The 25,101-nt window shown below is 43.5% G+C and overlaps 1 protein-coding gene across 2 annotated transcripts in view; it reads right to left on the reverse strand.

Moving 5' to 3' along the window:
• Ryk (receptor like tyrosine kinase) overlaps positions 1–23,609 on the reverse strand; it is a 79,904-nt gene extending 56,295 nt beyond the window's left edge. For both annotated transcript variants that reach the window (XM_041677385.1, XM_041677384.1), the window contains exon 1: positions 23,267–23,609. In XM_041677385.1, the coding sequence (XP_041533319.1) occupies positions 23,267–23,450 (184 nt within the window). In that variant the 5' untranslated portion in view covers positions 23,451–23,609. The remainder of the gene's footprint in view (positions 1–23,266) is intronic.
• Between the last annotated feature and the right edge of the window lie 1,492 nt (positions 23,610–25,101).

A 25,101-nucleotide genomic window follows, 5' to 3' on the forward strand; every position in this document is an offset into this window, starting at 1 on the left:
TATGCTTTAGATAGGGCCGTGCAAAGAAACCACAAGGAATGAGCTTGAAGAGGCCCAGGCCTCTTGCTCTCAGCCACACCATCTGAGTAGAAGAGGGACTGGTGCGTTCCACAGTAAGATATACACGGAGCCATGGAAATGTGAAGAGGTGCTAAAACACATCATTAATCTTCAGAAAAACAAAGGTTAGAAGTAAAATGAAAACCATTAGCACCCAAGAGAATAACTACAATTGATTCTGGCAACGCTGGCTGGCAAGCATGAAAAAAAAAAATAACAAAAAACAAAAAACACTCAACTGCTTTGAAAAGCTTATAAATGAAACACACACCTACTCTGTGACCATCAATTCCAACTGAGGTAATTATGCAAAGGAAATGAAAACACTGTATCCACAAAACACTTGTGCACAGATGTTCATATGCCTTTTATTCCTAATAAGCAGAGGTGGAAACAATGCAAATGTCTGAACTTGATTCCAACTGTTAACATTCAACAATGGAATACTGCTCTACAATAAAAACCAGACTTTGTAACAAGGATAGACTTCTCAGATTCAAAGAAACGTGACACATGAGAATATCAACCATTTGAGTCCAGTTGGATCAAACTTCTAGAGCATACAACAGTAGTTCATAGTGATAAAACTCAACCATGGCCATCTAGAAAGAAGGATAGGAGGCAGGGGGATTACAAGGAACTTCCTGTGGTAATGGCAATGTTCAATATCTTGCCTTGAGTCTAGGTCACAAGGTGTATATACATAATTTATTTTGTTTTTAACTTTGGGGGTTGGGAGGAGTGTGTGCACATGTCAATGCAGGTACTTGCAGAATCCAGAAGAGGGTGTTGGGGCCCCTGGAGCTAGAGTTATAGGCAGTTGTTAGTCTTCTGACATGGGAGCTCTGCAAGAATTTTAAGTGCTCTTAACAACTGAATCACCTCTCCAGTGCCAAAGTAGGGGTGGGGGGTTGGTGTTTTGGTGCTGCTGCTAGAGCTAGAGGTTGGGCTCAGGGCCTTCCACAGCCTAGCAAGTGCTCTACCACTGAGCTACATCCTCTGCATTTCTTAAAGATCAATCTACTGATCTACTGAACACATAAAGCCAATGTATTTCATTTTATATAAGTTTACCTAAATTTTCTGAGAGGAGTAAAAGACAACACTCAAAGATTTTTACCTCTTTTTAATCTCAAAATTAATTACTAATCACAAATAGGATAGCACAAGCAAATAATTTTTAAAAATTGGTTATATATAAGTAATCAATTTCCAAATTTCAACATCAAAAACTTTCCCAGGGAAATAAGGAGCTCTTCTCCTGACAAAACAGCAAAGGGGCTGGGACAGGAAGAGAACTCTATTTCAGTAGCAATGGCCCGCAAACCAACTCAGCTCCCACCAAATGGCTCTTTCCGCTCCATTTCAAGAATATTAAAGGTGACTACATGCACAAGGGCTCTCTCCCCAAGGGGCACAGACTGACCTGTGCATGGTTCCTGACAGAGCAAGCTGCACTTCCCCTATACAATCCCTAGGGCAGGCTCAGGCTGACAACCGCGAGGCCTGCAATTTCCATCCTCTCACACTTGAATAGCTTTCCTCTGCTCTCAGGCAGCCTGAGCCACAGTAAGTGGTTTGACTGGGTGACCCACCTTAACTCATAAGGTACCAATTATGCTTTTGTTAGTGCTCTCTGGTCTGGAATAGCAAAAGTCTTGAGTGGTCTGCCTTGAACCTTCTTTTCACCATAATCCCTTTATTTTTAGTGAATAACACTCTTGATATTGTACCAGAAATGCTTCTGTTCTTTAAATATAACACTGAATGCTGGGCAGGGTGTGGCAGCACTCCATGACTGTAAACTTATAAGCAATGTAAATTCCTAGCAGGACAGCAGTGATTAATAAACCATGGTAACATCTATAAGAAAACGATGATTTTAAACATTTCTTTCTCTGCAGAAGACCCTCTGAGGTGGTACCCAGGGATCATGGCCTTTCAATCTAACCCATTCCTGTTCATCCTTGCAATACATAGACACCTGTTATGGTTGGAGTTTGGTCTGTTGCCACAAATTCATGCTTTAAATGCTAGGTCCCCAGCTTATGCTTCTATTTTGAAAGCTATGGAGGGAGCCTTCTGGGAGTACGCCCTGCTGTCAGAAGTAGGTCCCTAAGTGCAGGTCTCTGGAGGTACAGGCCACTGGCTTCCAACCTGCCTTGTCTGCTTCCTGTCTGCTGCCTGTGAACAAATCACTGCCTGCACTCCTGCTGCCAGGCCTTCCCTGTCATGACAGACTGGACCCTCTGCAATGCAAAGCAAAATCAGCTTTCCCTTCTGCAACTCGCTTCCATCAGGGTTTTTGTCCCAGCAACACAAAGTAACTCTGATGGCAGAGAAGAGGGAGGGAGGGAGGGAGGAAGGGAGGGAGGGAGGGAGGGAGGGAGGGAGGGGACTAAATTTTAAAAAAAACTGATTAAGACTGGCACCATGAGCAGGGCTTCTACAAACACAATATAATGAACTGAGTTGGTGTAGGAGGTCCTTCTGTTTGTGTGTTGCTTTCATTGGCTAATGAATAAAGAAACTGCCTTTGTCTAGTTGATAGGCAGAACTTAGGTTGGCGGGGAAGACAGAACTGAATGCTGGGAGAAAGAAAGGCGGAGTAGGAGAGATGCCATGGATCCGCTACCAAAGATAGACATGCTGAATCTTTCCCGGTAAGCCACTGCCACGTGGTGATATACAGATTAATAGAAATGGGTTAAATCACGATGTGAGAGTTAGCCAATAAGAGGCTAGAGCAAATGGGCTACGCAGTGTTTTAATTAATACAGTTTCTGTGTGATTATTTCAGGGCTAAGCTAACCAGGTAGCCAGGATGAACAAGTGGGCCCTCTCCCTACAACACTGAGTTTTGTCCAGAATTTAACCCTAAAGGAAAACAGGCAAGAAGCAAATATTCAGCAAATTTTCAAAACTACCTGACACCTAGAAGTGTTGAATAAATATTCAAGAAATTAAATATATACATATATGAATGATATATGAATGTGTGTTATGTATGCTCCATTTTTTTAAAGAAAGTGAATATCAGAATATACTAAGTAGTTGATTATAAATAGTGGATTATGAGTGATTTTCATGTACCCTTTATTCTTTTGTTTCTCCTTAAGCTTTCTTTGAAGGATGGGCATGGTGGTGCATGCCTTTAACTCTAGCACTTGGGAGGAAGACAGGTAGATCCTACATAGTGAGTTCCTCGCCAGTAGCCAAAACAATATACTAAGACCTTATCTAAAACGTATGTTTTCTATAAATTATAACTAGGAAAAAATTAAAGGTTTTCAAAAAACATTTAGAGAAATATGCATATAGTGTTTAGTGAGTCATGAAAACCAAAATCCAATTACTTTCTGTAGTGTTCTGAAAGTAAATGGTCCCTATAGGCTCATATATTTCAATGCTTGGTTCACAGTTGGAACTGCAAGGACTGGGAGGTGTGACCTTGCTAGAGGAGCTGTGTCACTGGAGGTGGGCTTTAAGGTTTCAAAAGCTTTTACCATCCCAGTTAGCTCTCTGTGGGCCTTGTGGATGTGGAGCTTGCAGCAACTGCTCCAACACCATGCCCAATTGCTTGCTGCCATGCTCCCTGCCATGACTGTGGACTCACCCTTTGAAACTATAAGAAGGCCCCCAGTCAAATGCTTTTTTTCTAAGCTGCCTTAGTCATGGTGTCTCCTCACAGCAACAAAAAAATAACACTTTGAGTCGGGTTATGGTGGCGCCTGCACTTGGGAAGTACAGATAGACTCTATGAGTTCAAGGCCAGTCTCATCTACAGAGCAAGTTCTAGGACAGGCTCCAAAGCTACAGAGAAACCCTGACTTGAAAAGCAAAACAACTCACTTTCTTTTAAAAAATCCATTAAGGTTTATAAGAGCTAAGAAAACAGCTGCCCATGTCCCCCATCCCAATTTTTTTCAACTAAAAAAATTACTATGAAGACATCATCTTTAGTATATTAAAGTTAACACTAATAACGACAAATCATTAATAACTAAAATTCCTTCCTCCACCTTCCCTTAAAATATCCTAATATATCAAAAAGCACAATCTGGTGAGTACAAAAAACGAAAGAGCACAGTTTAGGCAGAATCTCCCCTACAGCGCTGACGGACACTGGCCCTGTTCACTGCAGAGACTAGCATGGAAAAAGCCTAGAATGCAGGAACAAAGCAAGTTTTCTGGAGAAGTCCATTTCCAAACAAATTCTGATCCTATGCAAAGAAAGCATATTCTCGGAGGCCTCGGGAAACAGCCATTTGCATAATCTTACCCAGTAAGTAACTCTAACTCACACTGAGCAAGCTTCAAAGTTTCTTTTTTAACAAGGAATAGAGAATCCTTTATACTACGGAAATGCTTATGATAAAATAAGCATCAATCTTTTTTTTTAATGTACATTGGTGTTTTATCTGTATATATCTCTGTGTGAGGATGCCAGATACCCTGGAACTGGAGTGACAGACAGTTGTGAACTGCCATGTGGGTGCTGAAAATTGAAGCTGGGTCCTTTGAAGAGTAGCCAATAACCTCTGAGCTATCCCTCCAAGCTCAGTAAATGTCAGTCTCATTGCTCTAAATCAAAACGTAAAGCGTTTCTGGGACTGGAGAGAAGGCACAATGGCTAAGACCACTGACTGCTCTTGCGGAGGACCCATGTTTGATTTTTAGCACCACATGGCAGCTTACAACTATTTGTAACTACTGTTCAAGAGAATAAGATGCTCTCTTCTGGTCTCCATAAGCATGCACATGGAGCATATACATATATACAGACAAGCAATCATACACATCAACCAATCAATCAACCAATCAATCAACCAATCAATCAATCAATCAGTTATTTAATGTAAAGCATTTCTAAACATATAGAGAACCCAATGTTAAGTACAACTGGGGTAGGAAATTAGTATACAGAGAACAGAAAACACACACATCTATAATCAGTATAGCCATAATTAAGGCACACATCAAGACGGTACATTATTGAAACCATCTCCTCTCAAATCACCCACAAGACAGTTATATGAAGTTATCAGCAGCCAGGCTGGTGACACAATAGTAATTCTAGCAATTGGGGTGTGGAGGCAGCAGGAGTTCAAGGCATCTCAGCTACTTCAGAAGTTTTTAGTTAGTCTGGGTTACATAAAACAGTGTTCACAAATAAAAACAAAACATGGTGCTGACAAGATGGCCAAGTGGGTAAAAGTACTTGCTGAACAAGCCTCGTCAGCTAAATTCAGTGCCCAGATCCCACAGTGGAAGATGAAACCCCTGAGAGCTGTTCTCCGACCCCCACACTGGTGCCACATCCCTCCCCATAGCTATAAAATAGCAATTCTCCCATCATTTAAAAAGTTATCAGTTATAAAGAAATGTACAATCAACTTCTTAAGGCAGGAAATGCACAGGCCACAGCTGGTGGGCAGTGGGTGAGAAGAAGACAGAGTGACAGAAAGCACATGGAGGTTATGAGTCGCCAGCATTCTTCACCTTCAAAGTGTTCACCCACATAAAGAAAAACAAAAATGCAGGAAAAAAGGCTAGAAAGATTATTTACCAAACGTGGTAATGAATGTTCATTATTTTTCTTTTTCTTCTTTATGACCATGTATTTTCCAAATGGTCAATAAAGACAATGTTTTGCACCGACATCCAGGAAATAAAATTAGGAAAATAAAAAGAATTTTAAACAATTTTATCTTAATTTTTCTGACAAATATTAAATTTATAGGAAGTAACATACTTTATATTTCTGGATTTAATCTTTTTCTTTCCTTTCCCATTATATACTCAAAGGGGAAAAAAGGCAAGTGAAGATAATACAATCTATCCCTTTCCAACTGCTACCAATTATCAATGCTTCGACTGTAACCACAGTAATTAAATGCAGACTGAGCTCAGGGATAGGGGCTGGCAGATATAACTATAGAGAATGGTGGGGCATGCATCTACCAACTCAAATGGACACTGAGGAGTAGTGTTGAGGCAGAGAGGAAAATAACACATTCCACAATGCATCCGTGAGCCAGTTTCACAGCAAGCCCAAAGTACAGGAATGCTATAAGATCAGAAACAAGGAAAGGTAGTGGAAGGAAGGCTCAGAGCTAGGTCAGAACAAGAAGAGGATGAGTCTAAAGATTAGTTACTCCAATATGTACCTTTAGAAAAGAATCCAGGGAAACCAGGACCATCGTGATCCAAAGAGAAATAGCTGAAAGAAAATCAGAATGGGTTCTGATATTTTGGGAAGATAAAGAAAAGTCAATAAAGAAATTTGGTCTTACAGAATAAAGTCTTTGGGGATCACTTTGTAGAGGTCTTTTGACTCCAATACTAATGGGCATAAGGTCACATAAAATAACAATCATACCACAAAAGAGAGGAGGATTCCCAGTCACCACCCTGGAGCAAAACAACAGAAGGAAAGACAGAATGCAGAGTAAGAGCAGTTCCTCAAGGAATGATTCCAAAGGAAAAGTAAGAAGCCAATTCCATTTACAGCCACATCTCAAAGGATAAACCACTTAGGAAGCAATGTAACCAAAGAAATAAAAGACTAAGTTAAAAATACAAAACACTGAAAGAACTAAACAGAAAAACATCCCGTGTCTATGGTTGGGGAGACAACAGGCTTAGTCAGACGGCAATATAATCCAAGTATTAAAGTCAGCGCAATCTCTATCTGATGGAGGAAGGTCACTGGTTAAAAAAAATAAAGAAACTGCTTGGCTGGCCCTCATAGGTTAGAACACAGGTGGGTGGAGAAAACAGAACAGAATGCTGGGAGGAAGAGGAAGTGAGCTCAGACTCGACAGCTCTCCTCTTGGGAGCAGACGCCTCAGAAGAGACACCATGCTCCCTGCTCCCGGGAAGATGCACGCGATGAAGCTCTGACCCAGGATGGACGTAGGCTAGAATCTTCCCGGTAAGACCGGCTGCTACACAGATGATAAGAAATGGGCTAGTCCAGGTGCAAGAGTTAGCCTAGAAGAGGCTAGATAAAAATGGGCCAAGCAGTGTTTAAATGAATACAATTTGCGTGTTGTTATTTCGGGGCATAAGCTAGCCATGTGGGCGGCCGGGGTGCTGGGGATGCAGCCCCGCCGCTCTTATCACTACATCTATCAAAATTACATCTGCCTTTTATGCAGAAATAGGAAAGCAGATCCTCAAATAGATATGGAATTGCAAAGCTGCTCCAAATAGTCAAAAGGCACATATATAGAAGACTGACATTTCAGTTTCAGAACTCACTACAAAGTGACTCAGATCAAGACAGTGCAGTAGTGGCACACACACCTTGGTGGTAACCAATGCTCTCTAATTGGACGTAAGACCTGCTCAACATGAGGGAAATCATGCCTGGCACTGGAAACCGAGCCAACTACCAGGGCTAGTGAAGTCATGGGTCTTGGAGGAGAACCTACAACTGCCACTTTACTAAACCAGCATAATCCCTAACTATATTCCAAATATTTATCCCAACACCCACAGATAAGTCCTTCACTGAGGAAACTTCTGTTTTATAACAGAAAGAGACCATTACAGAAAGCCACACCAATCAAAATGCAGAGTTGTGAAGCCCAGTCCCATATATAAATATATATGCATGTATATATGAACGTATGGACACACACACAACACAACTACAACTAAGGCTCAGGGATCACTGTGGAAGACAGGAAGGAGGGAAGGAAAGACTGTTAAGAACCAGAGGAACAGGAAGTTGGCTAGGAGAATGTTAGAAGCTACACCCATAAAGGCTCACCAACATGGCTGCTTAAACATCAGTTGAACGAGGACAACAGACATCTAAAGTGATTGAGAGAAAGTTGATGAGGCCTCAACTCTATACAAACTATAAGCAGATAAGGAATGCTAAGAAGAGCCAGAGAACTAGTCTTCCCCAGGGATAAGCTTACCAACCAGTTATTCAATACCAAATGGTCAGTCCTGAAAACATACATAAAAGTAATATTATACAGACTGATCAGGCTGTATTTATGTATTTAGGAACACACAAACACAAAATGAAAACAGAGACCATGAATTTGAAAGAGAGGAAGGAGGGTTATATGGAAAGGCTAAGGGAGAGGAAAGGAAGGCAGAAATAATGTAATTATAATCTCAAAAACTTTTTAGAAATAGTATGGTTATAATAAGGGCAGCCATTGAAACCAAAAGAACAGAATTGAGGCCAGAAATAAAGTCATAAAGTTCTTAAGACTCAAGTTTTGGTAAGGGTACCAAGATCATTTGCCAGAGAAAGACTATTTTTCTTCAGCAAATAACAGTGAGATAGAAGAATGAAACTGGACCCCTACCTCATACCACATAGAAAGATTAATTCAAAATAGATCAATGACCTAAATATAAGACTTAAAAACATAAAGCACATAGAAAAAAACTGAGACATATCTTCATAACATTGGATTTGGTAACAGGTTTTCTAAAAGATTTACTTATTTATTATATATACAGTGTTCTGCCTACATGTATGTCCGAAAGCCAGAAGAGGGCACCAGATCTCATTACAGATGAGCCACCATGTAGTTGCTGGGAATTGAACTCAGGACCTCTGGAGGAGCAACTAGTGCTCTTAACCTCTGAACCATCTCTCCAGCTCTGGTAACCTAAGACAGGATACCAAAGCACAAGCAATGGATGACAAAAGCAGACACACCAGTTCATAAAGTTTTTAAAGTTCTATGCAAAAAAAGAGAGAAAGAAAGGGGAAAAAATTGCACTATTATAAAGAGGACAACTCATAGAATGGAAGATGATACCTGCAATTCACACCTGGTAAGGGTCTAGAATTCTGGATATATAAAAAAGCTTCACAATTCAACAAAAGGCTATTATTGTGATTATAATTTCAAAAAGTTTTTTTTAATATTTATTTATTTATTATGTATACAATATTCTGTCTGTGTGTATGCCTGCAGGTCAGAAGAGGGCACCAGACCCCATTACAGATGGCTGTTAGCCACCATGTGGTTGCTGGGAATTGAACTCAGGACCTTTGGAAGAACAGCAATGCTCTTAACCTCTGAGCCATCTCTTCAGCCCCTCAAAAAGTTTTAAGAAATAAAAGTAGTATGGTTCTAGCATAAGGGCAGCCATTTAAACCAACAGAGCAGAATACCAGTCCAATCTAAAAGTGGACAAGGGACTTGAACACCCATTTCTCCAGAGAAGACATAAAATAACCACATGAAAAGATGCTCCACATTATTCAATACTAGGATAACAGAAGTCAAAATGAAAACGAGGTACTTCATACTACCCAGAATAACCACAACCAAAAAAAGCAGAAAATTTCAAGAGTTGGCAAAGATATAGAGAATCAGGACCACTGCAGTTTTGGTAGGAATGTAAAACAGTCAGCCACTGAAAATATTCCAGCAGTGCCTCAAAAAGTTAAACAGTGTTACCAGATGATTCATAATTCTATTCTAAGTATATATCTAACTTGAACATGTATCCAATTGGGTACTTGCATGTTCTCAGCACCATTATTCATAACAGCCAAAATGTGCAAACAACTCAAAAGTCCACAAACAGATGAAGAGCAAATTGTGGTATAAAAACAGAATGAAAAGATATATGTGAACCTCCACAATTTTGTGCTACATGAAACTAGCCAGATGAAACACCACACTGTGTGTGAATCCACTTAGATAAATTTATAGAACACGGTCAGTGGAGACCTTCAGCCAGTAAAGTTACCTGCCACCAACAATGACCTGAGTTCGATCCCCAAAAACCTCACAGTGGAGAGAAACAACTCCTGCACGCTCGCGCGCGCGCGCGCGCGCACACACACACACACACACACACACACACACGATAGGCAGGCAGGCAGATTTTTGAAAATGAGCAGCACTATGAAGACTCAAAGGAGACTCAAGAACTCAACTCTACCATATGAAGGAGGAGGGACAGACAAGAGGGAACAAAACAGGGAAAGCAGAACAGGCACAGTAGAAAGGGGCTCAGTGGAGGTAGACAAGGCAAATGCCACCGGCCACGAACTGACTAGGCAGCATTTTGGCATCAGAATGCACAGAATATTGCCATTCTGACTTAGGATAAATGTTTCAACGGCTCAACTACAGTAGCCAAACTTAGCTTCTTGCTGCCAATTCCAGCAAAGTAGGGATAATGATTTCTCCTAAGAAAGGGTAACATTTGTTCATAATTTGATTTTTAAATAACCCATATTTGATGCTGTAGAATTTAAGTTATTCCTGCAAAACTCTCATGACCCTATCAAGAAAACTAGGCTTTTCACTATACAGTGCTAAGTCCCAAATTTAATTCCAGGGTGACCTGCTCAACTGTACAGAATCTAATAATCCACCAAGTAAATCTTTTCCAAGTGATCCTGACAGGTAACTACAGGTTTCCCAATGCTGCCATTCTGTGGGCAAGCGGCACCTCAGTGAAGAAATCTCCCTTTATGAAGAGTGCCATCGTCACAGCACTTGACAGAATGCACTCGACGAGCTGCTCTCATGGCAGGCAACCTCTTCTACCTAGCGCGCTTGCAGCATTCAACATCAGATGCATGGATAGCTGACTGTTGATAAAAATCAACTACATCAAAGATGGGATTTTAAGGAAAAGTTATTTTTAAAAAAATGTCAGGAATCAATTAAAATAAGAAACCAGAAGTAACGCTGTGGAGATGGAACTAGAGCAGCACTATGGTGCGTACTTCTTTTCCCGGCTCTGAGACTAAGTAGCTGAGTGGCCTTTGGCACTCAATTCCTGAGCCATCCAGATGATATTAATCCCCCTTCACTGAAAAATTTTGTAATTTTATGACATCACCAGTTGTTTCCAGATGTCAGCCAAAACATAAGTATTCTATGATATCATCCATAATTCCTACATATCAATCAAAACTTTAAAAAAGTTCATGAAACCAAGACAATCTTTAAGGTCTAATCAGAGAAAAGTAATCAATGAATTTCAAACCACTAAATAAACTTATTAATGCAAAATAAAAATGAAGGGCTCTTATTTCAAATGTTTCTAATTTATGTAAACTAATAAACTGAAAATAAGTAAGTTTGCTGGACAGTGGTGGTGCACAACTTAATCCTTGCACTCTCTGTAAATTCAAGGCCAGTCTGGACTACAGAGCTAGTTCCAGGACAGCTAAGACTACACAAAGAAAACAAAAAAACAACAACAACAAAAAAAGAAAATAAATAAGTTTGTTCATCAAAATTTAGTAAATCTAGTTACACCCAAAGTACAGCCAAAAAAAAATTGTTGAGAACTAATATTTAACCACACACAGCAGATTGCCAGGGCTAGAGAGATTGCTCAGCGGTTAAACATACTGGCTGCTCTTCCAGAAAGTTCTGAGTTTAGTTTCCAGCACACACATGGTCGCTCACTGCAGAGAAATGCCAACATCTAATGGCAGGGAAGGAGCTTTTTGTGTTTTTTTCCATGATTAAAAATGTGCACAGTCTTCAAACCTTGTGGCTACTCAAACACAAACCATGAAAACTGAGAATTATAATGTACTACTCCGCCACACTCAGTATCTGCTTCATTTACTTCTCTTCCAACCTTAAATATCTTGGCAGAATTGAGTTCACAGTGGATAGTTGCACACAGAGGATACAAAAAATCACTCCCAATAAAAATATAGGTCAAAGAAAAATGTACAAGAGAATTTTCCTAAAAAATGTGATTCAATGTGATTTGTACACTAGCCGAGAGTGTAAAAGGTACTTCCCAAATCTCTTTCACTTGTTCCAGTATTAAAACATAAAACATAACCTCCCTGCCATGGAGCCAGAATCCCAGTATCTAGACAATAATTTGGTATTGCTCTGGACACTGTGTAAATTACACTGTGATTGGTTTAATAAAGAAGCTGACTGGCCAATAGCTGGACAGGATATGGTTAGGTGGGAAAACCAAACTAAGGACACTGGGGAAAAAGCAAAGGGTCAGAGGAGTTGCCAGAGAGACACAAAGAGAAAACAGAAGGTGCAAGATGAAAAAGAGGTAACCCAACATGGCAGAGAGTAGATTAAAGGAAATGGGCGAATTTATGTTATAAGAACTAGTTAGTAATAAGCCTGAGCTATCAGCCAAGCATTTATAATTAATATTGAGTCTTCAGGTCGGTTATTTTGAAACTGGCGGTGGGAAGGAAAAGTCCACCTACATGATATGGGAGGTGATGTATGCTGTGAATGTTTTACTGCCATTGGTTAATAAAGAAGCTGCTTTTGGTAAATGGCTTAACAGAGTAAAGTCAGACTCAAAGAGATATAAAGAGAGAGTAGGTGGAGTCAGGAGAAGCCGTGTAGCAGCCCACAGAACACAAACACACAGGAATCTTTCCAGTAAGCCACAGCCACATGGCAATACACAGATTAACAGAAATGGGTTGATTTAAGATATAAGAGTTAGCCAGAAACATACGTAAGCTATTGGCCAAACAGTATTGCAAATAATAGAGTTTCTGAGTGATTATTTCGTGGTCTGGGCAGCCAGGAACGAACAAGTGGCCTTCGCCAACACCTACCTTGTTCCCTGACTTAAAAGAAGAAAGCGATTTGAGCAGTCCACACATACACCACTGACACAGTCAGAGATGGAGACTTGTACCCCGTGCTTCATGATAGCAATGCCCAACTTCTTTCACAGCTACTCCTAGCAGGAGCACACTGAGGCCGGAGCGACTCAGACCTGCCCGCTAATCTAGGCTGATATCACGAAACACAGGGAACTCACAGGCATCACTTCTCCCTGCCAGCAACAAGCAGCAGAGTGCTATCTCAGGAATTCAACTCCAAAGCTATAGGAATTTTTTAAAGGCAAATCACAGAGCTCTCTGTCAAAAGTTAGTTCTACAACGACAGGCTTCTTATCTGTTTTCACCAAAAATATACCCCAGGAACATAAAATAAGGTCATGTTACACATGTAAGTGAATGCTGAGTGCTACTGAAGGTAAGAAACCAACCATCTAAATGGTTCAGAAACCTGAGGCTTGGTCTGTTAAAGTAGTGCCAGATAGTAGCCACTCCAGTGGGTTGTGCCTCAGACAGCAGGCCGCATACAGTATTTCCTCTTGTAGCCGAAAGGAGCTCAGGGGTTGCAGTTACCTGCTCCTCCTGGGATGATCAACAGGTTCTTTCTCTGTCTCCTGCAGCGTATTCCAAGCCCTTTCTCGTAACAGAATAGATGCAGCAGCCTACCCTCATTGGTGGGGCCCAACCAGAAATGAAGCAGCCTGAAATGTTTGGATATTTGTTTATAATACAAAGATGCTGAAACCCCCACCAGTGACTAAAACAAACTGTTCTGAAGCTCACGCAGCATGTTCAAATGCATGGCAGCCCCTGTATTAGGAGCAACCCTTCTCACATACGCAAAGGCACACTCAGAAAACTGGTCACACGCTGCTTCAGCACGCTTCTTTGCTGCTGTGATACATCAAAGCAACCTGGGGAAGAAGATTGATTTCAGTTTATACAATCAATGAGGGGAGTAAAGCAGGACCCAGAGAGAAACAGAAACTCTCCTACACTTGCTGGCTCACTCACTAGCTCATGCTAGACAGCTTCTGTTTCTAAGACAGGATGTCTCTATGAAACTTACTCTGTGGACCACTCCTCAGAGATCTGCCTGACTCTGCCTACTGAGTGCTGGGATTAAAGACATGAGCCGCCACCACCTGCTCAGAGATGGCACTACCCATAATGGGCTAGGCCCTGCTACGTCAATCATTAATCAAGAAAATGCCCCACAAATATGTACACAGGACAATCTGATGGGAGCAATTCTTTAATTGAGGCTCCCTCTTTCCAGGTCTGACCACCAAGATTAGCGACCACACATGGCCACCCACAGAGTAAAAGAAGGGATGGAATTGACACTCAAACGTGAACTCCCAACCCAATACTCATCTGCTCACAAACAGACCCGAACCTTACACATTGCTTCTTTTAGCAGACTACTTCCTTCCTCTAGTCAATTATTAAGGAATTAACCATAGGGAGACACAAACAATAAGCATTTAATTAGAGCAGCAGGAGCTACATTGATCCTCTCATCTGAAATAATCAAGACTGGACACAACTGACTCACTAGTTTAAATCACTGTTACCAGTCAACAGTGAACCCTGAACAAAGACCCCAAGTAGGTGAGTTCTAAGGTTACAGTGCAGAGGAGGGAGGGAGTAAGATGGTTCATCACAGAGTCTAATGACAAAACCCACATGGCTGAAAGAGAGAATTGGCTCCTCAAAGTTGTCCACATGAATGTTGTGGCATGTGCATGCACACAGATAAATAGACGGATGGATGGATGGAGATAGACAGACGGACAGACAGGGCTGAGGAAGAAACTGAGGCAACAAAGGTAAACTAAGCTTGTAGCATACACCTGTAACCCAGGTACTCAAGAGGCGAAGGCAAGAGGGTTGCTGTGAGTTTGAGAAGCCAGCCTAAGCTACAGCTTGAGTTCTTGTCTCCAGAAACAAAACAAAACAAAACAAAAAAATCAAAAGATAGTAATATGTTTAAAAAAGGTCAAAATCCAGAAAGGTAAGATTCTAGAGATACGGTTCACAAAACAATTACTAGAAAGGAGAGCTAAACAAGGTAAGAAATTCAAGGTCTGGAAGGTTGAGTTCCAGTGTCCTGATGGGGCATACATATAAGGAAGCCATTCAAGGGCAGAGAAAGTTTAAAAGTGAACAGTTCCCAGCACTTGGATTCTGGACCCATTCCCACCAGCCAGACTGGAGGACCTCACGCTTCATGGTTTGTGGGGATAAATAGAGAAGTGTCTTGACTCACTGGTAAGGAATAATGAGCCTGTTTACTTTGTACTGTTTTGTCCCATCCAACAAAACTTATAAGCAACATCCAGAAGACTCAAACTGTTTCCGAGTAATTTAACTGTGTCCCAGAACAAAATCTAAGCATTTTTAAAGGACTACATAAATGTTCAGCAGCCAGGCATGCTGGCACATACCTACAACTCCAGCATGGAGGAAAATAAGGAGGATCATATGTTCAAGGCCAGCCTACATCATAGAAAAAGGTTCTGAGTTCAATTCCCAGCACCCACATGGTGGCTCTCAACCATCTGTAATGAGATCTGGTGCTCTCTTCTGGCTTGCAGACATACAAATAGGCAGAACACTATATACATAATAAAGCTTTAATAAATAAATAAATAAATAAATAATTCTGGTGTTGCTGAAGAACATGTGTGAAGTACCTGGTGAGTGTAAGATGTGTTTGCTCTCTCTAGGTTACAGGCATCTCCCAAGTTAGGAGCTGTGTACATTTTATTCCAGCTTAAAATGTAAGAACGACTGTTACTCAGCATTGTCATTGCTGGGAGCAGCAAAATAAACTGTTCAGAAAGCACTTACTACACAACTCGGCCCTACACACACATGTTTTGGCAAGGAACGTTTTAGGAAGTCCTACACAAGGGAATGCTGTTTGGTAACATCTAGATTAGAGCATACATCAACAAGAATAACACACAAAAAAAGTGTATCTCCACTATAATTTCAGAGTAACTTAATGGTTTGGTCTCAAGTACAGGATATGCTTATCTCTCAGACTGGCGAGATCTGTAAGACAGAGACATAATGCCAGCAAAAACTAAAGCGATGCTTGACAATGTCTCAATTCCAAGTGCTCGAGGAAAGAGATGGGCACCTTCCATTTACTCTTGAAGTGAACCTTAAAACCCAAGCAGCATTTTAGGCAGCACCTTCAGAATTCACTCATTAACTCAGGATGTGACTCACAGGGGACAAGTTTAGCCATAATTGGATAGAATTTTCCTCCATATGTGCAATGGGGAAAGAAATTCAAACCCACAATGGCACAATGTCTCAGCCCCGCTCTCCCAATGAAGAACACATGGGCTCGGATTAAGCTGTGCCAATACCACCAACCCCAATGTAACGCCTAGGGTTAAGGGTTCACTTCAGGATGCTAACCCTCTCCCGCCAAAGCTGCCCTGTGGCAGGTTGTGCCAGTCCTACCAGCACGGAGGACATCAGCCCTCCCTCCCCAACCAGAATTTAGCCTCAGATTTTGGAAGAAAGTCTGGCCGGGAAGAATAATTGGCTCATCACAGTTTTCTTATTCCTCAACTGCCTTTCCCATAAAGACACCCAAATCTAAACCACGGACTCTGAAGAAGACCTTCTCTTTAGCCCCAAGGTCTCCTTCCTTTAAGCCTCCCAATTCTTTGCAATAAACCCACCCCACCTCTTTACCTGTTCCCCCAACCCACGAAACCATGACAGGTGTCTTAACTATGACCAAGGGGCCACACATTATCTTTTCTATAACCCAGTACTGACTACATGCTCCTTTTCCTAAATTCTGCTTAACTTGTTTTGAAGTGATTTGTTTTGTTGGCTAGGTTTTATTGTTTTGTTTGGCAAGGGGGTGGAGGGTGGGGGTGGGGTCAAGAGGCTGGCCTGGAAGTCCTGATCTTCCTGCCTCCACGTCTGGAGTACTGCCCAAATGCTTCAACAGCTTTCCCTTTCTAATCCCTAATCCACCATCCAAAAACCTCCCAGTTGTCCTTGTCTCTTCTTTGCTCCCTGTTCTCATCCCAGCCACTTCTGAGTTCTGTATTTCACATACATCTGCCTACACACCCCATGCCACCCTCTCCGCCTGGCTTCAGTGCTTCTTTTTCTCTCTTCTGCCTGCCCAGCTTAACCTTGAGATGAGATGTAAATGATTTCTTTCCTGGGTTCCCTTCCCCAAATGCTCCAAGCCTCTCTTTTCTCTCCCTACAAATAAACATCAACCACAGTGGAAAGCAACCCTGCCCATCACTTAGCCCTATCAATCACAGTCAAAAGGGATCACTCCTCCAATAATGTATCAATCCCAAATGGAACTCTTTACATGGAAAAATCCCCCAACAAAATCCTCAGCTCAAGAAGAGGAATCTAAGCCGGGCGGTGGTGGCGCACGCCTTTAATCCCAGCACTCGGGAGGCAGAGGCAGGCGGATCTCTGTGAGTTCGAGGCCAGCCTGGTCTACAAGAGCTAGTTCCAGGGCAGGAACCAAAAGCTACGGAGAAACCCTGTCTCGAAAAATCAAAAAAAAAAAAAAAAAGAAGAGGAATCTAATCATTTTTATAGTCATTAGCTCTACAATACATAATACTTGATTTGGTTTCAATTTTCTTTCCCTAGACTGCTCTGAAGAGCAAGGGTCTAAAACCAGTGTGAACTGACTTTTAAATGAAATGTGAACAAGCATGGCTCTCCCAGAAGCTATTCAGTGTGAAAGGAGAAGCAAGCTCTCCTGAGGAAATGTTTAACTGCTCCATTCTCTCAGATGCTGTCTTCACCCCTATGCACTCCTATGGACCACCACTCCCTGTCACAGTCATCACTGTCACCGTGACTTCCTAACCCACTAGGATCGTATTCCCAAAACCTCTGGCACTGCTCCAGCAGTTACAGAACACAGGGCTATGGCAGCAAACCTAGGAGGACACTAACAGTAACCAGGACCACAAACTAGCACTGCTTAAGATCTGGCTTAACTGCAGCTCTTACAGGACTGACGGAAGCAGCAGGGACAACTGAGTCAGGCCTCGCTTTCTCAATGTCCACAATACCCTGAATCAAGGTCCTCACAGTTAAAATGTGGGCACTGATAGCCAGTATTGTAGTCCGTTAAGGACAGTATTAAGAGCCATAGGCAGGGCCTCATGTGACATGAGATTAACCCCACCCCACCCCCACAAGAGCTGGGAAGTCTTCAGAAAAAGCAGACTTCCACCAGGACCACATGCAAAGGGCATAGACTAAGGACCCACTACAAGCCTGTTTCATCAGTGCTAAGGTGAAAACCTCCCCCTGCATCAGAATTCATGTTACAATTCTAAACTCCAGGTAAGACAGATAAGTAAGCAGGGCCTCTGGAGGGGACTAGGCCAGAACGAGGTGAGTGGGACTAGTGCCCCTGTAATGAAGACCACAGAGCCCACTCCACACTCTCACTGTGTGAGAACACAGCTAGGATATCTATGAAGCAGAAAGAAAGCCCTCACCAGAAACCTACCCACCAGCACTTTGATAGTGGCATTCCCAGCAACCAGAACTGTGAAAAATACATTTCTGTTGCTTCTAAGCACTTCAGTTTGTGGGATCTTGTTTCAGCAGCCCCTGTGTACAGGGTGAAAGCGGCAGTACACACTTATGAGGACGATGCATTTGACACAGGCAAAGGACTCCCACACATCAGCAACACTCCCTCCACCACTCTCCCTACGAAACAACTGCCACAAGTCATATTCAGTAAGGACCAAGCTTAGCTGCCATTACACAGCTAAGAACGTCTCAAGGCTTTAGACAGTAAAGGAACCGCATATATCAAGCCAAGATAGGAAGAGGAAAATATCATATATTTTAGCAAACTTTTGCTGATGGAAAGCAGGTAGAGGAGATCACAACCTCATGATCCCTCAAAGGCTCAGTTCTAGATGTGTACCTAGGAGGTACCAAAGGCTGCCCGGAAGTCAGGACTCACAAGGAAGGAGCCACTCTGCAAATACTCAAAGCTGCAGGTCCCCAGGTTCAGCAGGAGACCCAAGGTCAAGGAAATAGAGCCAAAAGGGAGGGGATTTTATAGCCAGTAGTCAAAGCCTATAACCCAAAGGGTGATAACTTCCATTCCTCCCCCAGCCAGGTAGTCCAAATCCTGACAGCTGATTTATCACCCAGCATTCCAGAGACAGGAAGTTTCCAGAGGCTTCTTTACCGACACTGAGCAGAACCCTAATTGGATACAAACTCTGGTGTTTTGGACAGGCTTCCAGCACAAAGTCCATCTGCACTGCAGCAGACATCAGGACCCATCCACATCTCTCCTGTCAATCCCAGGAGGCATCAGGATTCATCCTCATCTCTCCTGTCAATTCCAGCAGACACCAGGACTCATCCACATCTCTCCTGTCAATTCCAGCATCTCACTCCTACTAACAAAGCCAAGGATCATCCATCTATGACCATAAACAGAACTGAAACAGAAAGGCAAAAAAAAAAAAAATAAAATAAAAGTAATACACACCTCTGAGAAAAATGATGACACACTCATAAGACACAATGAAATATAGAGAACAAAAATCCTAAAACTTACAAATATTTTTTAAATGAAAGGGAAAACTCTCTGTCTACTAGCTTCATTACAAAGAAATAAGAAGATAAGAAAACTTCAAGATCAACTTGGAGACTCAATAGACACAGGATAGCCATCTCAGAAAAAAAATATATGGGAAAAAATAAGGCATAGGATATTATTTAAAAAGTGAACAGAGGGCTGGAGAGATGGCTCAGTGGTTAAGAGCATTGCCTACTCTTCCAAAGGTCCTGAGTTCAATTCCCAGCAACCACATGGTGGCTTACAACCACCTGTAATGAGGTCTGGTGCCCTCTTCTGGCCTGCAGGCATACACACAGACAGAATATTGTATACATAATAAATAAATATTTTTAAAAAGTGAACAGACCTTCCCAAAATTGGAAGACTTTGCATCCAGATTAACAAATGAACCCAATGCTTGCTTATAAAACTTCAGAATACTGCCAGGCAGTGGTTGCACACACTTTAATCCCAGCACTCAGGAGGCAGAGCCAGGCAGATCTCTGTGAGTTCGAGGCCAGCCTGGTCCACAGAGCAAGTTCCAGGACAGCCTCCAAAGCTACAGAGAAACCCTGTCTCAACAAACAAACACACAAAACACTTTAGAATGCCAGAGGAAAACACTCTGAAAGTCTAAAAACTGTGCGTGGGGTGGGGGTGGGAGGTTAAAAATGATTTCAGATCTTTTATTTGAAATTCTTACAAGAAAAAAATACCATTAGAATTATAAACAAAAATCTAAAATTCTAAAGCCAGTCAGACTGTCTACAAAGTGCGAGGATAAAATGAAAATGTTCAGACATGTTGGGCCTCAAATAACTTCTCTTCCCTATGCACCACATCATTCTGAGGACTGTGCTGAGGATATACACAATCAGCAAAGGAAAGCAAATCAAGAAAGCAGAGGACACGAGACCAAAAGAGGACAGAGGAGGCACAAAGTGCTACTGTCCAGCCTGAAGCAAGAGTGTGGAGGACACTAAATCAAGACATCACTAGGAGAAATGCAATGGAACTAACAGATGTCCTGAAACGCTACCTGGAAGGAGGGTTGGGAGAAGGGGGGAATCAAAAGCACTCAGCACGTACCTGAGGGAATACAGGCACAGACACAAGGCAGACTAATCAGAAAAGCTCAAAATCCAACTCTTTGCTCCTGGGGAAACAAAAAATGGGGTGGGTGTGGAGTGGCCAGTTTCTATTCAATTCAGACAAGGACAATGTATTTGTATACAGTATTATCAATACTGACTTCTGGCTTTAAAATGCACTGGAGGGGTTCAGAGGTTCAGAGCACTGGCTGCTCTTGCAGAGGGACCTAGGTTCAATTCCCAGCATCCCACGTGGCAGCTCACAACTGTCCGTAACTTTAGTTCCAGGGGATCCATCACTCTCATATACTTGAATGCACATGAAATAAAAAAAAGCATTTAAAGATTTTCTTAAAAACTGCATTGGAGAGTATGGTTTATAGGAATGATTCTGGAAGACAAATGCTCATTCCACTCTGGTGTAGAAATTCAAAAAGAAAACAAGGAAAAAATAAACAGAACAGTTGAGAGAACTATGACCACTGGGGGAGTGGGGCCCACAGAACAAAAGGGCCAAAGGCAGGGAGGGTACCGACAGTTTCTGGGTTAAGCCCTCTTTTGCTATTGGATTTTTTTTTTTTTGCTCTGTGCTTGTAGTGACTGAATTAAAACCACTTCTATCAAGCATGACTAGTTCAACATATAAAGTTGTCACTACTGAGGTCTAAGTTTTTACTTGGCATTCTGAACCCACTGTCTTAGAAACGCTCTGAAATGAAGATTAGCTTATCTAAGCTTTTGGAAGGCATTCAACCATGTAAGCATTTGAAAATATGTAGGAACGCACTATTCCAAGTAGTGCACACCATAACAGCCACGTTCAGGAGGCCCTGCAGACATCCCACTTCTTACTCTGTGCCACCCAGACAAAGCCAGAGAATCCTTCAAAGGCAGCGCCTCTGCATGTGACATTAAGGGACAAAAAGAGGCCCAAGCTCTGGTAGATGAAGATTTAGACGCTACACTAATAGGTCAACTCAGTTTGCTTGGCAGATACTACCTCAGGGTGGATGAGAGAGAACTAGGAGGCAAGCTCCCCATCTCCACATCACACACTGCTCACTCGCCGGAGTGAGCATAGTCGAGAGCTCATCAATCCTAAGAAGATCAGTTCCTGGCTACAAAGGAATCACTCCAAGTACTAATGAGCAGTGGTCTCTTTTCTAACAGGCCATAATCAAACTTCTATATACACAATATCGTCATGCCTTAAACTTAGTCTGCAGCCAACAAACACTGTTTTGTGTGGGCATAAACTATATATGTAATGTATGAAATAAGCCATGTCACCTCAAGCAAGTTATTTAAAGCCTCACTTTCCTCATCTCCCGTGACATTTTTACCCCACTGGATAACAAGAAACTTAGAAGAAGTAACATGTATAAGTTTACACTGCTCCCCAGCAAGATGGCTCAGCAGATAAAGGTGCTAGAAGTCACAGTGGATCACCTGAGCTCAAGTCCTAGGACCCATATTGTGGAAGGGGATAAGCTACTCCCTCAAGTTGTCCTCTGACCTCCACACAACAAACACATCCTGGTACACACACAAAAATAAATAAATAAATAAATAAATAAAGCAAGCAAGCAAGCAAGCAAGCTCCTAATGTGCAGCATATCTACATACGTGTAAGCACTCGGTCCATGTCTGCAGCTAGCTGCTTTTGTCCCCCACTTCCATCCAGGCTGAGACAGGAGAAGAGGAAGTGCATGTTGATAAAGTCACAACTGTGTAAGTTCTTTCAACAACAACACTTTACAACAGCATGAGTAGCCTAGGAGTTGCTTTACAAATCGTCATTTTTCTTAAGCCCTTCTCCCATGTTCCAAGAGCAACTGAGATGCAGTTTCAATTCTGCTAGACGAAATTCAGACTATAAGGAGGATTAAGACAGGACGTTACAAAAACACAAGTCCTCTTTGGTTAGAATACGAACCCACACGTATAGCAAAGTCTAAACAGTCTGCTAAAAGCAATTTCATTCCGATGCTGAGCTCTCTCAACAGACCTCAAGAAACTCCACTAACACACTAACAGGCTGGCCTGTGAGCTCGAGGCCAACCTGGTCTACATAGTGGGTTCCAGAACAGCCCGGGCTACACAGAATCCCTGTGAGAGAGAGAGAGACAGAGACAGAGACAGAGAGAGAGAGAGAGAGAGAGAGAGAAGAAACTCCTCTAACGCGCACACACACACAGAGAGAAACAGAGAGAGAGAAGGAGGGAGAGAGAGAAACATGCGCGCCCACTAAAATAAAAGTGACAGAAATGGATGTTTAGGAGGCGAACTTTTCAGTTCCAACACTCCACTCAGAAACGCCACACCCTGAGACCAAGAGGACTGCCTTAATGCACAAAAGGTGAAAGTTGGGTATGGTCAACAACCAGAGACTTCATTCTGATGGCTGGTCAGGCCTTCCTTGAAGGGCTGACCTTCCGAATCCAAAGTTCCAAACGAAGGGGGAGAATCATTTTCCAAACGGACTCCCACACAACGGAGCTAACCAGGTAAACGCAACCACCGACCGACCCAAAGCCAACTTCTCGCTCCTGGGTCTGCAGAGCAGGCGAGTGGCCTGGAATTGCAGCCCCAGGTCACACTCAACGACCCCCAAGCCCAACCTCAAAGGTGCAGGTCCGGTCGGCCTAAGGTGTGCAGGATGCCACACACCCGGGGCGCCCGGCTCACCTTGCCCCACTCGCTAACCAGAGAGCACGCGCGCAGCAGCGTGGCCTCTGGGCCACCCACAGCAAGCTAAGGGACGGCCACCCAAGTCCGAAGCGCCGACTCCGGGACTCCGGAGCTCCGCGGCCTAGAGTGACACGCGCAGAGAGGCTGCGGCGAGAGCGGGCGAGTGAGCGCGCGCGGGCGGGCGGCAGCACCGCGGGCTCACGAGGCCCCGGGAGCGGCGCCACTCACCGAGCAGCCGGCGCACCTCGTCCTCGCTCAGGTAGAGGCTCACGCTGGGGCCCGCAGGAGCGGCGGCCAGGGCCGGGGACCGTGGGGCGGCGGCGGGCAGCAGCGCCAGCAGCAGCAGCAGCAGCGGCGGCGGCGGGGCCCTCAGGCCGCCGGTCCCCGGGACGTCGCCCCGGCCCGCGCGCATGGCCGCCGCCGAGCAGGAGCGTCCGCCGCCCGCCGCGCCTCCGCGCACCCCGGCCCCGAGCGCCTCACAGCCCCGAGCCGGGGGCGGCCGGCCAGCTCATAGCGCCGCCGCTTCAGACCGGCCGCCCGGGAACGGGAGGGCGGGGGAGGGAGAGAGCTACCGGCGGAGACGCGCGCGTGCGCGTGACCGAGGGCGCGCACGCACGCTCCGCCCGGCTGAAAGCGCCAGGGTCTGGAGCGCGCGTGCACGCCGCGTCGTCGCAGACTTGAAGTCGTGGTAGGGGCAGCGAGTCCTGGTTGATATAAATAACATACGTTGTTTACATGTGTGGAATGTGCAAAGAATGAAGAAAATAAGATAAAGAGAAACAAGTTAATCCAAAAATAATGAAGTGACCTGACCAGGCGAAGGGTTCTGTGTGCAGCCTATGTAAAGATAGCCAGTCCCTGGCCCACGTTGTTGATTGCTGGGGTTGATTGGTCCACGGTAAACCTCTGGCCCTTCCATTCTTCCCCAGATGCGCCCCAAGTCTTGGGTGCATTCGGATGCTGTTTTGTTTAGTGAGACGGTGTGGGTAAGTAGTCTTCCCTTATCCCATCATCAGAAGTCAGTCTTGACCTTCGCGAGTCTGTTCCCTGGGATTGTATGCCCCACACTTTCCAGAAAGACCTAGGCAAACTTTGGTAAGCTTGTTTTTATTTTATATCTTGGCTTTTGTTCTTTTGTTTGGGCTTGGGTTTTTTTGTTTTTTTTTTTTTTTTTTTTTTTTTTGAGACAGGGTCTCACTATGTAGCCCTTGCCTGCCTGGAACTTGATCAGCATACCAGGCTGGCCTCAAACTCACAGAAATCCGCCTGCCTCTGCTTCCTGAGTGCTCAGATAAAAGGCGTGCACCACCACGCCCAGCAAACTTGTTTTTATATGTGACGAATTTGTATTTCTTATTCTAGTTCTACTTCGCTGTAAGTCAACAAGTATCTGGAGTTTTAACCTGTGGTCCATGCTCCCCCCAGGAAATATGCAGCATATGTATGCTATGAATTGCTGTCTGTGTTCATGGATGCTTCCACATACACCAAAGTGGTTTTTCATTTCATTGCTTGCTCTAAGAAGCCTTTGCTCCCTAAACAAGATAAGTAAGAATCTCTGATATGCGCCAGAGACTCTGAAAAGGAATATTGGGGAGTTGGAGTTCCCTACCATGACAACCAAGCTCACACCAAGAGTTGTCACTCAGGTTGGCTCCCAAGTGTTCCGCCTCAGTTCCTCCGGACCAGGGTCATCCCATCCTTGTAGCCTGTACACTGACCTCATGCCTCCCTCCCTGCCTGTGGAGAGCAGCTGCTCTCTGCCCTGCCCGGCTTCAAGCTCACAGTTGCCCTGTCCACACTCAGGTCCTAAGAGATGCTATTTTTATCCTCTGCCAGGCAGGAAGAGAAAGGCTGAGGAGGGAGGGAAGTGTTGGACCATGATTTTTCCCCCTCTCTCCTGTAGTGAGAGAGGGCTGGATTCCATTTGGAGACAAGCTGGCCTCAATTTGTCAAGCTTTAATTCCCCAGCACGGAATACAGTGCCCATAGCCCTGCAGGAAGAGACTGGGAAGTGGGCATGAACTGAATGAAAAGCATGCCATCAGTGACTGGTGGAGAAC

Source organism: Microtus oregoni, unplaced genomic scaffold (genome assembly GCF_018167655.1).
Source record: "Microtus oregoni isolate MIOR12 unplaced genomic scaffold, Mior012 000028F_ref0000031, whole genome shotgun sequence".
Lineage (NCBI taxonomy): Eukaryota > Metazoa > Chordata > Mammalia > Rodentia > Cricetidae > Microtus > Microtus oregoni.